This window comes from Salmo trutta, chromosome 1 (assembly GCF_901001165.1).
Source record: "Salmo trutta chromosome 1, fSalTru1.1, whole genome shotgun sequence".
Taxonomy (NCBI): Eukaryota; Metazoa; Chordata; class Actinopteri; order Salmoniformes; family Salmonidae; genus Salmo; species Salmo trutta.
Genome location: NC_042957.1, coordinates 67883610 through 67898907, shown reverse-complemented (window position 1 = coordinate 67898907; position 15298 = coordinate 67883610). Strand labels below are relative to the sequence as shown.

The 15298-nt window shown below is 43.9% G+C and overlaps 1 protein-coding gene across 5 annotated transcripts in view; it reads left to right on the top strand.

Annotated features, from left to right (window-relative positions):
* The window catches only part of LOC115206035 (mitochondrial Rho GTPase 1-A), a 33892-nt gene that overhangs the window by 14687 nt on the left and 3907 nt on the right, over window positions 1-15298 (top strand). For 3 of the 5 annotated variants that reach the window (XM_029772577.1, XM_029772593.1, XM_029772586.1), the window contains exons 10-18: window positions 99-219; window positions 743-827; window positions 1058-1203; window positions 1395-1495; window positions 1693-1823; window positions 2249-2332; window positions 3202-3324; window positions 3679-3881; window positions 5610-5732. In XM_029772577.1, the coding sequence (XP_029628437.1) occupies window positions 99-219; window positions 743-827; window positions 1058-1203; window positions 1395-1495; window positions 1693-1823; window positions 2249-2332; window positions 3202-3324; window positions 3679-3881; window positions 5610-5732 (1117 nt within the window). Of the gene's footprint in view, window positions 1-98; window positions 220-742; window positions 828-1057; window positions 1204-1394; window positions 1496-1692; window positions 1824-2248; window positions 2333-3201; window positions 3325-3678; window positions 3882-5609; window positions 5733-12760; window positions 13501-15298 lie in introns of those variants that run through there. The other 2 variants (XM_029772603.1, XM_029772611.1) reach the window with 2 other exon arrangements.

The window sequence follows — 15298 nt, the reverse complement described above, 5'->3', positions numbered from 1 at the left end:
TTTTAATAACCCTTTACCAGTGCACTGTGTCCATCTCTAACGTTGTGTCTGTGTGTATCTCTGACGTGTGTCCATTCTTCACCCTGATTGGTCACTAGGGTTCTTGTTCCTGCACACGCTTTTCATCCAGAGGGGGCGTCACGAGACCACCTGGACGGTGCTGCGGAGGTTCGGGTACGACGACGACTTGGAGCTTCACCAGGAGTACCTGTTCCCCCTGTGAGTGGACACTTGAACCCCCCTGGACCAGGGTCGTGTACATTACAGCACATCGTAGTAAACCGCTTTACAGCGGAAAACAAAAACGACCTGTTCTGGACAAGTGTAGATAGTAATAACTTTAACTCTGTGTTTGAGCGCTTTCTTCCATTTCGCGCCTAAAGAACACAACCCTGCCGTACGTATGGGCAACTCTTACCTCTGGGCAGAAAGAGGGAAATATACACCTGTTTTATGTAAGGCTGGACGAGCATAACAATGACTCTCTGGCCCCAATTGAGTTTCAGTCAATAGCAGATAAAGGACATCTGCTCTGCAGGCTCTCACTTTCTTTACACTGTGTCAAAGATGTTAAGGTTGAAACCTACTGAACCATCAGGCTGTCTGTGGGTGCATCTTACACTACTTGTTATGACTTACAAGTAGCACTAGGTCTTTCCCAGGGTGAGCCTTCTGAACAATGCCAGTTTAGCCATAGCACTTTTAATGAGATTAATCCGGAATGTTCTCTTGTCCGTGCCAGGCTAAAAATACCTGCTGACTGCACCACCGAGCTCAACCACAACGCGTACCTCTTCCTCCAGAGTGTCTTCGACAAGCACGACAAAGTAAGTCTTGGATGACATAACTCCTCCTACTGTTGTTACCTTCTGCCTCACACAGACAAACATTCCCAGGTTTTCCCAAAGTCCCAGTTGGTAGGTTCCAGGAATCAGGCGGGAATAAGCAGGGAGGGAATTCTCCAACTGGTTTTTGGGAAAGTTATCGGAATGTTGCAACCCTACACAAAGCTATCATATTTTTAGAGCAGTGGTCCTAACCTGTGTGTGTTTTTCAGGACAGAGACTGTGCCTTGTCTCCAGACGAAGTAAAGGACCTGTTCAAAGTGTTTCCCTACATGCCCTGGGGTCCCGACGTCAACAACACAGTGTGTACCAACGACCAGGGCTGGATCACCTACCAGGGTTACCTGTCACAGTGGACGTGAGTTAGGCCAGCATACCTGGACTACACTACCTGTTACCTCTGTCTAACTTGAATGATTTGGTAATGCAGTTATACAGCGCTTTGCTGAAACTCAAACTTCTTCACTTTCATATGCTACTGTAGATGTGTACCAAAGCCCCCCACAGACAGACACACACTAACAGGCTTTCAATTGTCTGATTGGCCAGGTTAACGACGTACCTAGATGTGCAGCGCTGCTTGGAGTACCTGGGCTACCTTGGCTACTCAATCATCTGTGAGCAGGAGTCCCAGGCAGCAGCCATCACAGGTAATGTGAGTGTGCGTGACTAGGTTTATATGCTTGTCATGTACTTATGTATTGGTGTTTAATTATTGTGGACTCTGTTTGTGCATTTGAAATGTAATTACATCTACGGTCACTACAGTTGTGTGTGTGTGTGTGTTTGCGCGCACATGCATCTGTATATCTCGTGCCCTCTTCCTGACCCGTCTCTCCTCCCTCAGTGACCCGTAACAAGCGCATCGACCTGCAGAAGAAGCAGACGCAGCGCAGCGTGTTCCGCTGCAACATTCTGGGAGCCAGGGGGAGTGGCAAGACCAGCTTCCTACAGGCCTTCCTGGGTCGCAACCTGCTGGTGAGTCCCTGGAGCTACCGGACAACTGGGGTGTATTCGTTATGGCACACCCCAGCAAAATGTTTTGCAATGCAACAAATGTTTTTTTTTCTTATTGGACAAATTCAGATGTTTCATCCAGTTTTCTTTTCCTAATTTTGGTGCCTAATGAACATGATCCTGGCTTTTCCATCGAAGGCTCACTGCTACCTGCTAAGCACACATTTCTGTTTCATAGCTACTCTGAAGTAGCCAGGGAGACACGGGCAGTCTGTTACTGTGTTACCAACTCCTTTAAGACATAGCAAACTATCTATTATTATTATTATTAGTAGTAGTAGTAGTAGTATTATTATACAAACTTAACTATTTAGCAGTGAGGAATAAATGGTACTGTTGTATCAATATGGAGTGGTGAATGTGTGTTTTTCTGTGTTACTTAATAGAAACAGCGGAAGATCAGAGAAGACCATAAATCGTTTTACTCCATCAACACCACATATGTTTACGGCCAGGAGAAGTACTTACTGGTGAGGCTGTGCATCTCTCTCCCCGTATCATGCTTTCTGCCCGGTAACCAGATTAAAACCCCGGGAGATGCATTGTAATACAGTTGTATAAACTATAATACTGTGTTTTATGTGTTTCCAGCTGTCTAGCAGTAAATCATGAGTGTTTTCCCCTCGTATGTTTTGGAAACTAATATGTTCAGTGCTACACAGTGAATGTTAATCACCTGTCGAGTTACATACTATAGAACAAGACTGGTCCTGAGAGAGGCCTTTCTGCTGAAACGTTGACATTGAACGGTCTCAACTATTTCCCCTCTTCTCCCCTCTTCACCCCTCTCCCCTCTTCTCCCCTCTTCACCCCTCTCTCCTCTTCTCCCCTCTTCACCCCTCTCTCCTCTTCTCCCCTCTTCACCCCTCTCCCCTCTTCTCCCCTCTTCACCCCTCTCCCCTCTTCTCCCCTCTTCACCCCTCTCTCCTCTTCTCCCCTCTTCACCCCTCTCTCCTCTTCTCCCCTCTTCACCCCCTCTCCCCTCTTCACCCCTCTCTCCTCTTCTCCCCTCTTCACCCCTCTCTCCTCTTCTCCCCTCTTCACCCCTCTCTCCTCTTCTCCCCTCTTCACCCCTCTCTCCTCTTCTCCCCTCTTCACCCCTCTCTCCTCTTCTCCCCTCTTCACCCCTCTCTCCTCTTCTCCCCTCTTCACCCCTCTCTCCTCTTCTCCCCTCTTCACCCCTCTCTCCTCTTCTCCCCTCTTCACCCCTCTCTCCTCTTCTCCCCTCTTCACCCCTCTCTCCTCTTCTCCCCTCTTCACCCCTCTCTCCTCTTCTCCCCTCTTCACCCCTCTCTTCTCTCTTCTCCCCGATTCGCTCTCCTCTTTTGTCTCCCTGCAGCTTCATGAGGTGATGCCAGACTTTGACTTCCTCTCAGAGGAGGACCTGGCATGTGACGTGGTCTGTCTGGTGTATGACGTCAACAACCCGCGCTCCTTTGAGTACTGTGCCAAGGTCTACAAGGTATGTACAGTACCTCACTGACAAACTGTATCAAATCCATCAGTCCTTAGTTTAGTCCTGGGCCTGTATTCACCACGTCTATAGTAGGATGACTGATCTTAGACCAGGTCTCCCCCCATCCATATAATCCTATTCGTTATGATTTAAAAGGCAAAACTGATCCTAGATCAGCACTCCGCTTGAGATGCTTTGTGAATATGGGTCCTGATCCTTGAGTCACTACACTGGAATAGAGGGACTTTTGAGCTTTTCACCTTCTGCAACTGTTTACCAAAATGTTATGATATCAACAATCCTTATCTCGTCTTGTTCTTATAACTAACCTCTGAACTTGAACCTTTTGACCTATGACAGCAATACTTCATGGACAGCAAGACGCCCTGCATGATGATCGCCTCCAAGTCAGACCTGCACGAGGCGCGCCAGCACTACAGCCTGACCCCGCTGGACTTCTGCCGCAAGAACAAGCTGCACCCGCCCCAACCCTGGACCTGCAACACGGTGGATGCCCCCAACAAAGACCTCTACACCAAACTCACCACCATGGCCATGTACCCGTGAGTATAGTCCCCTCAAAGACCATAGTGGTCCTAATCCCATCCTCTGACTTCCGTCACCCCGTCATCTTTTCCTCCAGCCAGCCCTCTGTGACCTCGTTACGTCCTGTATGATGTCTCCAGACACCCCTCGTGACCCCAGCCCCCCATTGTCCTCCATGTCTCTCTCTAGTCCTACATTAAGATGCTTCTTCCTGACAGGATGAGATATTTTAGGTGCTGTTTTATTTCAGTTTCTTAGCGTTGGCCACTGTCAGTGTGTTGTGGTACGGTAAGTTTAATTGTAAGATATTGACTAGGCCATTTGAAGTCCCAAAACGAAGGTAATCCACTGAAAATCCTTTGGCCTTGAAGGAAGTCCCCAGTCAGCTGTACTGAATGGGTGTTATTGACTTGTTGACAGTCTTAGCCATTCATTCTCTCTGAGAGGTAATTAGTCTTAGTACTTCATTTAAGAGATTAGCCATTGGTTTAGATTAATGTCTATTTAATTGAGCCTTAAATCTCAGCTTTACGGGGAAGAACTCCAGTTATCTAATGTTAAAAGCATTGGCTTTCCCAAGGCATAGAGAGCTAAGAATCCAGGCCCTCGCTCTTCAAATGACTGGACTCTAGGATGGAAATCTTTTGACAGAAATAATCAGCAGGTTCTGCTCTATACACTACAGTACTTCACCTGTTTCAGACATCTCTCTTGATAGTGAACAGAGTTCTTTATGTAGTTAGGGCGCTACTATTATTCTGCGTACATTGGGTATTTGGTATGGACTGTTTCAGTAGCGTCTCCGGCTGCAGATAGATTGTAGGTCAGAGTGACTCATGCTATATAACCCAGGCCAACAGGAAGATTATAATGGTTTACTTCCATGTGTTTTTAATGGTCAATCTGGAGATTCTGAGACGGGTTAGCTGTTTTTATTAAATTACCCTGAACTTTCTCATCACTTTGCCACTATTTCCTTCATTCTCTGGCTTTTCCCCTCTTCTACCTAAGGATGATTGTGGTATTACCACTAATGAAAGGTGTATGTTATTACAGAGGACATGTCTCCTCCTGTATGTTATTACAGAGGACATTTGTCTCCTCCTGTATGTTATTACAGAGGACATTTGTCTCCTCCTGTATGTTATTACAGAGGACATTTGTCTCCTCCTGTATGTTATTACAGAGGACATTTGTCTCCTCCTGTATGTTATTACAGAGGACATTTGTCTCCTCCTGTATGTTATTACAGAGGACATTTGTCTCCTCCTGTATGTTATTACAGAGGACATTTGTCTCCTCCTGTATGTTATTACAGAGGACATTTGTCTCCTCCTGTATGTTATTACAGAGGACATTTGTCTCCTTTTGTTTTCTTCAAGATCCTTTTTTTGAAGTGGAGGAAGAGGCCAACATTAGCCATACTTAAAAATGCCTTGTATGTGAAGAATGTTCCTCAAGATATGTAACTTTCATAATGCTCAGTACTTAGTGCTTACCACTTTCTCTGGTTATTACTTTACTAAGTACAGTAATACAATCTTCTTTGCCTTTGTTAATGATGGAGTTATTGTATCATAACTCAGTAACCCAAAGTCCAAGTCCCCCCCAATTTGGTGCTAGAACAGGGTCTGTCTTTCAGAGTTCTGCCATCCCACGGTGATGTTTCCACGGAAACATGTGAATCTGACTTGGTCTTTGTGTGTTTGTATGTGCGTGTGTGTGTTGTGATTGTGTCTCCTCAGCCACGCCAAGCTCCGCTGCATGTGTACCTGCAACAGGTGCACCTTCTGCATCTGTCAGAACATCCTCCGGTCCCAGCTACTGACAAACATAAAGGCCAAATTCTACAGTGTTGTTCTGAACAGGTCCATACTGTAAATACTATAGTGTTTAACAGCTCGTCCCCTCTCTCCCCCCCCCCGACGCCCCCATGAGGCGGGAGGGGGGACCCTAGCTTTCTAACCTGGGTGAAGGTTTTTCTACTCTTCTCCCTCAATGCTTCCTAATAGTCAGGTTTACACTGCATATCCACAACGGAAAACTAGAAATAAGTTGAAATTCTGAGATCTTATTTCGATCTCCAGGCCTGATTTGTACATCTCCATTGAATTTCATATGATTGTATGGGTGGGTTTATAAGATTGTATTCCAAGTACTCATATCGGCTATAGAGTTGACAAGAAGGTTTCAAGACTCCATTTATTTGCTCTCCTTATTTGCTTTTAACTCAATCAAGTGGATTGTCCAAGCTGCTTCTGTCCCTATCTCTCTTACAACAAGAGAGCTCAGTAACAAGAGAGCTCAGTCCAATGCAGCTAGTGTTGCCCCTCGATTTGTTTATTTTTATCACTGGTGTCAAAGGTCGTGGAAGGGGGTGCACTGAGTTTTTGTTTTTATAGGACGACTGAGAAGGTTCTGGTGACTTTTTAAAAGGACATTCTCCTCCAAAATGAATGATGCCGACACCTCTATCTATGATCCCCCACAGAAAGGAGCACAATAACATATATATTTTATGGCTGACTCTTTTACCATAGCCTATACATGGCACTCTACCAATGTTCCCTGTAAACTGCATGCGCGTGCGGCTGCACACCTCCTCCAGGACTGCCGCGCAGAAGAAATGCCTTGCTACACAGAGACCAAGAGACTGAACTTCAATAAGTTCACCCAATTAGTTTGCACTATATAGATTACATTTTTTTCTGTGATCTAATCAACATTATATCAGCCCGTTTTCAATGCAACAAACCAAAACAAATCTAACTTTGCAAGATTGAGTCTGTGATTTTTGTTGTAGGCAGAGCCAGAGCACAAACAGAGTAGAGTTCTATTGGTCAAGTAGCCCACAAGCTCTTTCAGTAGCCCACAAGCTCTTTCAGTAGCCCACAAGCTCTTTCAGTAGCCCACAAGCTCTTTCAGTCACCCGTGAGTGAATGTGCTTTTCAGATCAGAGCCGCCTGTGTGCACATTAGTTGATATTCTTTGCTAGTTAGCGAGTTATTAGACCAGTTATTGATTTTTCCAATGCTAATTCTGTGGTCTTATACTCGAACTAAATAAATTGGGATCCCAATCAGGGCCCCTGGGCATGTGCCCGATTGGTAATCCAGCCATGCGTAAAGTACTCCAAAATTAGATCAATTTAGCTTTTATTTTGGTGATTTTCTAGTTCTCAAAGATTATATTATAAAATATACTGCTCAAAAAAATAAAGGGAACACTTAAACAACACATCCTAGATCTGAATGAAAGAAATAATCTTATTAAATACTTTTTTCTTTACATAGTTGAATGTGCTGACAACAAAATCACACAAAAATAATCAATGGAAATCCAATTTATCAACCAATGGAGGTCTGGATTTGGAGTCACACTCAAAATTAAAGTGGAAAACCACACTACAGGCTGATCCAACTTTGATGTAAATCAAGTCAAAATGTGGCTCAGTAGTGTGTGTGGCCTCCACGTGCCTGTATGACCTCCCTACAACGCCTGGGCATGCTCCTGATGAGGTGGCGGATGGTCTCCTCAGGGATCTCCTCCCAGACCTGGACTAAAGCATCCGCCAACTCCTGGACAGTCTGTGGTGCAACGTGCCGTTGGTGGATGGAGCGAGACATGATGTCCCAGATGTGCTCAATTGGATTCAGGTCTGGGGAACGGGCAGGCCAGTCCATAGCATCAATGCCTTCCTCTTGCAGGAACTGCTGACACACTCCAGCCACATGAGGTCTAGCATTGTCTTGCATTAGGAGGAACCCAGGGCCAACTGCACCAGCATATGGTCTCACAAGGGGTCTGAGAATCTCACCTCGGTACCTAATGGCAGTCAGGCTGCCTCTGGCGAGCACATGGAGGGCTGTGCGGCCCCCCAAAGAAATGCCACCCCACACCATGACAGACCCACCGCCAAACCGGTCATGCTGGAGGATGTTGCAGGCAGCAGAACGTTCTCCACGGCGTCTCCAGACTCTGTCACGTCTGTCATGTGCTCAGTGTGAACCTGCCAATCTTGGTGTTCTCTGGCAAATGCCAAACGTCCTGCACGGTGTTGGGCTGTAAGCACAACCCCCACCTGTGGACGTCGGGCCCTCATACCACCCTCATGGAGTCTGTTTCTGACCGTTTGAGCAGACACATGCACATTTGTGGCCTGCTGGAGGTCATTTTGCAGGGCTCTGGCAGTGCTTCTCCTGCTCCTCCTTGCACAAAGGCGGCGGTAGCGGTCCTGCTGCTAGGTTGTTGCCCTCCTACGGCCTCCTCCACGTCTCCTCATGTACTGGCCTGTCTCCTGGTAGCTCCTCCATGCTCTGGACACTACGCTGACAGACACAGCAAACCTTCTTGCCACAGCTCGCATTGATGTGCCATCCTGGATGAGCTGCACTACCTGAGCCACTTGTGTGGGTTGTAGACTCCGTCTTATGCTACCACTAGAGTGACAGCACCGCCAGCCTTCAAAAGTGGCCAAAACATCAGCCAGGAAGCATAGGAACTTAGAAGTGGTCTGTGGTCCCCACCTGCAGAACCACTCCTTTATTGGGGGTGTCTTGCTAATTGCCTATAATTTCCACCTGTTGTCTATTCCATTTGCACAACAGCATGTGAAATGTATTGTCAATCAGTGTTGCTTCCTAAGTGGACAGTTTGATTTCACAGAAGTGTGATTGACTTGGAGTTACATTGTGTTGTTTAAGTGTTCCCTTTATTTTTTTGAGCAGTGTATATATAAATAGGTCAATTATCTTTTCTACAAACTTTGTCTGGTTTTAGTCGTTTTAAGTTTAAACTGAAAGCATTTTTCTAAAAAGTATGTATATGTGTGTGTGTACGTACATGCATACATACAAACGTACATACAGTTGAAGTCGGGAGTTTACGATACACCTTAGCCAAATACATTTAAACTCAGTTTTTCACAATTTTTTACATTTAATCCGAGTAAAAATTCCGTCTTAGGTCAGTTAGGATCACCACTTTATTTTAAGAATGTGAAATGTCAGAATTATAGTAGAGTGATTTATTTCAGCTTTTATTTCTTTCATCACATTCCCAGTGGGTCAGAAGTTTACATACACTCAATTAGTATTTGGTAGCATTGCCTTTAAATTGTTTAACTTCGGTCAAACGTTTTGGGTAGCCTTCCACAAGCTTCCCACAATAAGTTGGGTGAATTTTGGCCCATTCCTCCTGACAGAGCTGGTGTAACTGAGTCAGGTTTGTAGGCCTCCTTGCTCGCACACGCTTTTTCAGTTCTGCCCACACATTTTCTATGGGATTGAGGTCAGGGCTTTGTGATGGCCACTCCAATACCTTGACTTTGTTGTCCTTAAGCTGTTTTGCCACAACTTTGGAAGTATGCTTGGGGTCATTGTCCATTTGGAAGACCCATTTGCGACCAAGCTTTAACTTCCAGACTGATGTCTTGAGATGTTGCTTCAATATATACACATAATTTTCCTGCCTCATGATGCCATCTATTTTGTTAAAGGCACCAGTCCCTCCTGCAGCAAAGCACCCCCACAACAGGATGCTGCCACCCACGTGCTTCACGGTTGGGATGGTGTTCTTCGGCTTGCAAGCCTCCCCCTTTTTCCTCCAAACATAACGATGGTCATTATGGCCAAACAGTTCTATTTTTGTTTTATCAGACCAGAGGACATTTCTCCAAAAAGTACAGTCTTTGTCCCCATGTGCAGTTGCAAACCGTAGTCTGGATTTTTTTATGGCGGTTTTGGAGCAGTGGCTTCTTCCTTGCTGAGCGGCCTTTCAGGTTATGTTGATCTAGTACTCGTTTTACTGTGGATATAGATACTTTTGTATCTGTTTCCTCCAGCATCTTCACAAGGTCCTTTGCTGTTCTGGGATTGATTTGCACTTTTCGCACCAAAGTACGTTAATCTCTAGGAGACAGAACACGTCTCCTTCCTGAGCGGTATGATGGCTGCGTGGTCCCATGGTGTTTATACTTGCGTACTATTGTTTGTATAGATGAACGTGGTACCTTCAGGCTTTTGGAAATTGCTCCCAAGGATGAACCAGACTTGTGGAGGTCTACAATTTTCATCATGGGATTTTCCCATGATGTCAAGCAAAGAGGCACTGAGTTTGAAGGTAGGCCTTGAAATACATCCACAGGTACACCTCCAATTGAATCAAATGATGTCAATTAGCCTATCAGAAGCTTCTAAAGCATTGACATCATTTTCTGGAATTTTCCAAGCTGTTTAAAGGCACAGTCAACTTAGTGCATGTAAACTTCTGACCCACTGGAATTGTGATACAGTGAAATAATCTGTCTGTAAATAATTGTTGGAAAAGTTACTTGTGTCATGCACAAAGTAGATGTTCTAACCGACTTGCCAAAACGATAGAAATCTGTGGAGTGGTTGAAAAATGAGTTTTAATGACTCCAACCTAAGTGTATATAAACTTCCGACTTCAACTGTGTGTGTGTGTGTGTGTGTGTGTGTGTGTGTGTGTGTATGTAATGTGTGTATATATATATATATATATATACATATACATTTTATATATATATATGTGTGTATGTATATATATATATATATATATACATATACATTTTATTTGTTTTTGTGTGGCGGCAACAATTTAGCAGTGGTGGTGCGCCGCGGCAACAGTTTAGTGGCGGTGCGCCGCTGCTAAATAAATACTGGGGAAACACTGTAGGCTAAGGTAGTGATCCAAAAATAAAGGAACTCAGTCCGGCTTTAAACTTATTCTTCAAAGTTGTAATAGTAGAATGCACAAGGTACATTTTCAATATTGGGTAGTGCATCATCAGTTCTTCTTGTCATGTTAGTCATTGCATAACTTAGAGCTCTTTATAACTTGTCAGAAATATCCAGATCAACTAGCCCATGTCGGATGTGTTTTTGAGGTTTTTTTGCCCATAGATATTGTTCAAAATTTTTTGCCACTCAAATATCACAAAAATACACAATAGACATGGCAAAATTTATAGAATTGCAAGAAAATTTGCTTTAAAACTGCACAATGTTCTTTGAACACTATGACAACTTTTTTAGAATTGCAGGAAATAAGCTTTAAAATTCTCTCCACCAACAAGAGAGGTGTGAAGAGTTTGTGTCATGAACAGTGCTTGTGCCCATAGAAATAGACATGATGTTGGAAGGGGCCCCGAGTGGAAAAGTTTGGGAACCCCTGGGCTAAGGTAACATAATACTATATAGGTCTGCTGTAAGGTAACATAATACTATATAGGTCTGCTGTAAGGTAACATAATACTATATAGGTCTGCTGTAAGGTAACATAATACTATATAGGTCTGCTGTAAGGTAACATAATACTAGAGGTCTGCTGTAAGGTAACATAATACTATAGGTCTGCTGTAAGGTAACATAATACTATAGGTCTGCTGTAAGGTAACATAATACTATAGGTCTGCTGTAAGGTAACATAATACTATATAGGTCTGCTGTAAGGTAACATAATACTATATAGGTCTGCTGTAAGGTAACATAATACTATAGGTCTGCTGTAAGGTAACATAATACTATAGGTCTGCTGTAAGGTAACATAATACTATAGGTCTGCTGTAAGGTAACATAATACTACAGGTCTGCTGTAAGGTAACATAATACTATAGGTCTGCTGTAAGGTAACAATACTACAGGTCTGCTGTAAGGTAACATAATACTATAGGTCTGCTGTAAGGTAACATAATACTATAGGTCTGCTGTAAGGTAACATAATACTACAGGTCTGCTGTAAGGTAACATAATACTACAGGTCTACTGTAAGGTGGCCTAGTTGTAATGTGGTTGTGTGTCTTCCTCATCTCTGCTACAGCCTCACACAGCACTCCCACTCTGCTCTCACCACCGTGACACAAGGCTTTACCCAATTATCTGCCACACTACACCATTATCTAACACCTGTGGTGCTAGCCAGGGAGGTAACCGTGTGGTCGATCCCACCGTGTGGTTCTGTTGCGTTCCGTTTGAGCCGGTCTGAACTGAAGATGCATGTGTGCAGTCTGTTAACGTGTCTAATTGGCGATGGGTTGTGGGTAAATTACCCTCCTGTAGCAACACGGTGCAGTCTATCATCAAGTAACTAATGCATGAATTTTTAAGATATCAAAAATCGTCAAAGTTGCTTGGCAAGTCATTAGTCTTTCGAGAGTTGAGCATACAAGGGGATGTTGAAGCCAACATGGCCCTTTTCGTTTAAGAATGGTGTTTCTATCATGTTAAGTGGATATGCAAACTGTAAATCTGTACTAAAGACTAATTTGCACAGTGAGGGAGAAACGTCACCTTGCAGATCTTTCTGTTTTGGTTACATTTCTCCCCACTGAAGCTGTTGGTGAAACTGAAAGCCTCATAGAAGTCAGCTTGGGTTGTCTGACTGGTTATTCTCCTCTTCACGAAAGTAGATGTTGATATTTGGTTGAAATTGCATTTTCTAAATGTCTATCTTTTTTAGTTTTCTTTGACATTGAACTGTTTCCACCGCCAGAGGTGTGCATGGTTTGATTTCTATGATGATTTCAGTCTGGAGGTTTGATTGGTTGTGGAGTGATTCTCACTTCTTAAGTTTACACCCACAAGATACAGTTAGCCTATATAAGGTCCTATGTTAGGCCCTAAATTCACTCTCAAACGTGGCTCATACTGCAGCCCTAGTGTTATAACCTAATTCATCTACACAGTTTATTAGACTATCTTATTTACAGTCCTGCTTCTCTTGTGGTTTAAACGTTATTTTTTTACTAAAAATACATTTTAATTTGTATGACAAATGTTTTTCTTCCATTCGTTACAAAGTGATTTTGCACTGTATATCGATCACATTTAATTTCATTGTGTTTCTGTTGTCGTGTTTTCTTGTTTTCATCCTATAGGTGTTCATACACATGTTTTTGGCTGCCCCTCTTTCTGTTCCTGTTGCATGTGTTTGCCTCTTGTTAGTTGCATGCACCGTCTGTCTGTCTCGACGCTGTCTGTCTGTCTCGACGCTGTCTGTCTGTCTCGACGCTGTTTGTCTGTCTCGGCAATTCCAGTCCTCAGGGGCCTGACTGGTGTCACATTTGTCCCTCATCCCTAGCAAACACAACTGATTGCATTTTTAGCTGAAGATCATGATTATGTGATTATTGGAGTCAGGTGTGTTAGCTGGGACTGGGGGAAAAAGTGGGACACCAATCAGGCCCCCTGAGGACTGGAGTTGCCCAGGCCTGGTCTAGACGCTGTCTGTCTCATCTTCCAATCGGCTTGCCTTGGTCTTCAGCTCGCCACCGCCCCCCTATGGACGGCTATGCATAGGCTCCACTCAAATCAGCAGTCTGTTTTGAGCATTGGGAAGTATGGGAACTAGGCTAGTGCTTGGGGTTTGAGTGTGTGTGGTTTATGATGTGCAGGGTTGACATTTCATTGTGCTTGTATATGCTTGTACAATAGAGTGTGTGTTGTGTGAAAGTGTAGATTACTGTATGTATTGGTATGGTTTGGGAGGGTTACAATGGTTCCTACTAAGTTTACAATGGCTTCTGGGGACCCAGGCATGCCTGTTATAACACTATTGTGTTACAGTGAGGGAAAAAAGTATTTGATCCCCTGCTGATTTTGTACGTTTGTCCACTGACAAAGAAATGATCAGTCTATAATTTTAATGGTAGGTTTATTTGAACAGTGAGAGACAGAACAACAACAAAATCCAGAAAAACGCATGTCAAAAATTGGAAAATGTATTTGCATTTTAATGAAGAAAATAAGTATTTGACCCCCTCTCAATCAGAAAGATTTCTGGCTCCCAGGTGTCTTTTATACAGATAACGAGCTGAGATTAGGAGCACACTCTTAAAGGGAGTGCTCCTAATCTCAGCTTGTTACCTGTATAAAAGACACCTGTCCACAGAAGCAATCAATCAATCAGATTCCAAACTCTCCACCATGGCCAAGACCAAAGAGCTCTCCAAGGATGTCAGGGACAAGATTGTAGACCTACACAAGGCTGGAATGGGCTACAAGACCATCACCAAGCAGTTTGGTGAGAAGGTGACAACAGTTGGTGCGATTATTCGCAAATGGAAGAAACACACAAGAACTGTCAAACTCCCTCGGCCTGGGGCTCCATGCAAGATCTCACCTCGTGGAGTTGCAATGATCATGAGAACGGTGAGGAATCAGCCCAGAACTACACAGGAGGATCTTGTCAATGATCTCAAGGCAGCTGGGACCATAGTCACCAAGAAAACAATTGGTAACACCCTACGCCGTGAATGACTGAAATCCTACAGCGCCCGCAAGGTCCCCCTGCTCAAGAAAGCACATATACATGCCCATCTGAAGTTTGCCAATGAACATCTGAATGATTCAGAGGACAACTGGGTGAAAGTGTTGTGGTCAGATGAGACCAAAATGGAGCTCTTTGGCATCAACTCAACTTGCCGTGTTTGGAGGAGGAGGAATGCTGCCTATGACCCCAAGAACACCATCCCCACCGTCAAACATGGAGGTGGAAACATTATGCTTTGGGGGTCTTTTTCTGCTAAGGGGACAGGACAACTTCACCGCATCAAAGGGACGATGGACGGGGCCATGTACCGTTAAATCTTGGGTGAGAACCTCCTTCCCTCAGCCAGGGCATTGAAAATGGGTTGTGGATGGGTATTCCAGCATGACAATGACCCAAAACACACGGCCAAGGCAACAAAGGAATGGCTCAAGAAGAAGCACATTACGGTCCTGGAGTGGCCTAGTCAGTCTCCAGACCTTAATCCCATAGAAAATCTGTGGAGGGAGCTGAAGGTTCGAGTTGCCAAATGTCAGCCTCGAAACCTTAATGACTTGGAGAAGATCTGCAAAGAGGAGTGGGACAAAATCCCTCCTAAGATGTGTGCAAACCTGGTGGCCAACTACAAGAAACGTCTGACCTCTGTGATTGCCAACAAGGGTTTTGCCACCAAGTACTAAGTCATGTTTTGCAGAGGGGTCAAATACAATTATTTACATTTTAATGAGGGAAATAAGTATATCATTTTTGACATGCGTTTTTCTGGATTGTTTTTGTTATTTTGTCTCTCACTGTTCAAATAAACCTACAATTAAAATTATAGACTGATAATTTCTTTGTCAGTAGGCAAACATACAAAATCAGCAGGGGATCAAATACTTTTTCCCCCTCACTGTACATGCTAACTCCTTTGTCAATGCCTGTTTAACCTTGGGAGAAGAGAATTAACGCACCAGAAATGGCATGCCACTAATACAGACGTTATTGAAGGCGGTCACACCACATTGACTAGCTGAGATACTATAGTATTTAACACCTAATTGGTTTGAATCTTCTATATCTTTGGTTTACCCCATATATAAAAAAATATATATAATGCAATGACTCAAAGTAGCCTATTTCAACAAATTTGGAGAGCACACTGAAT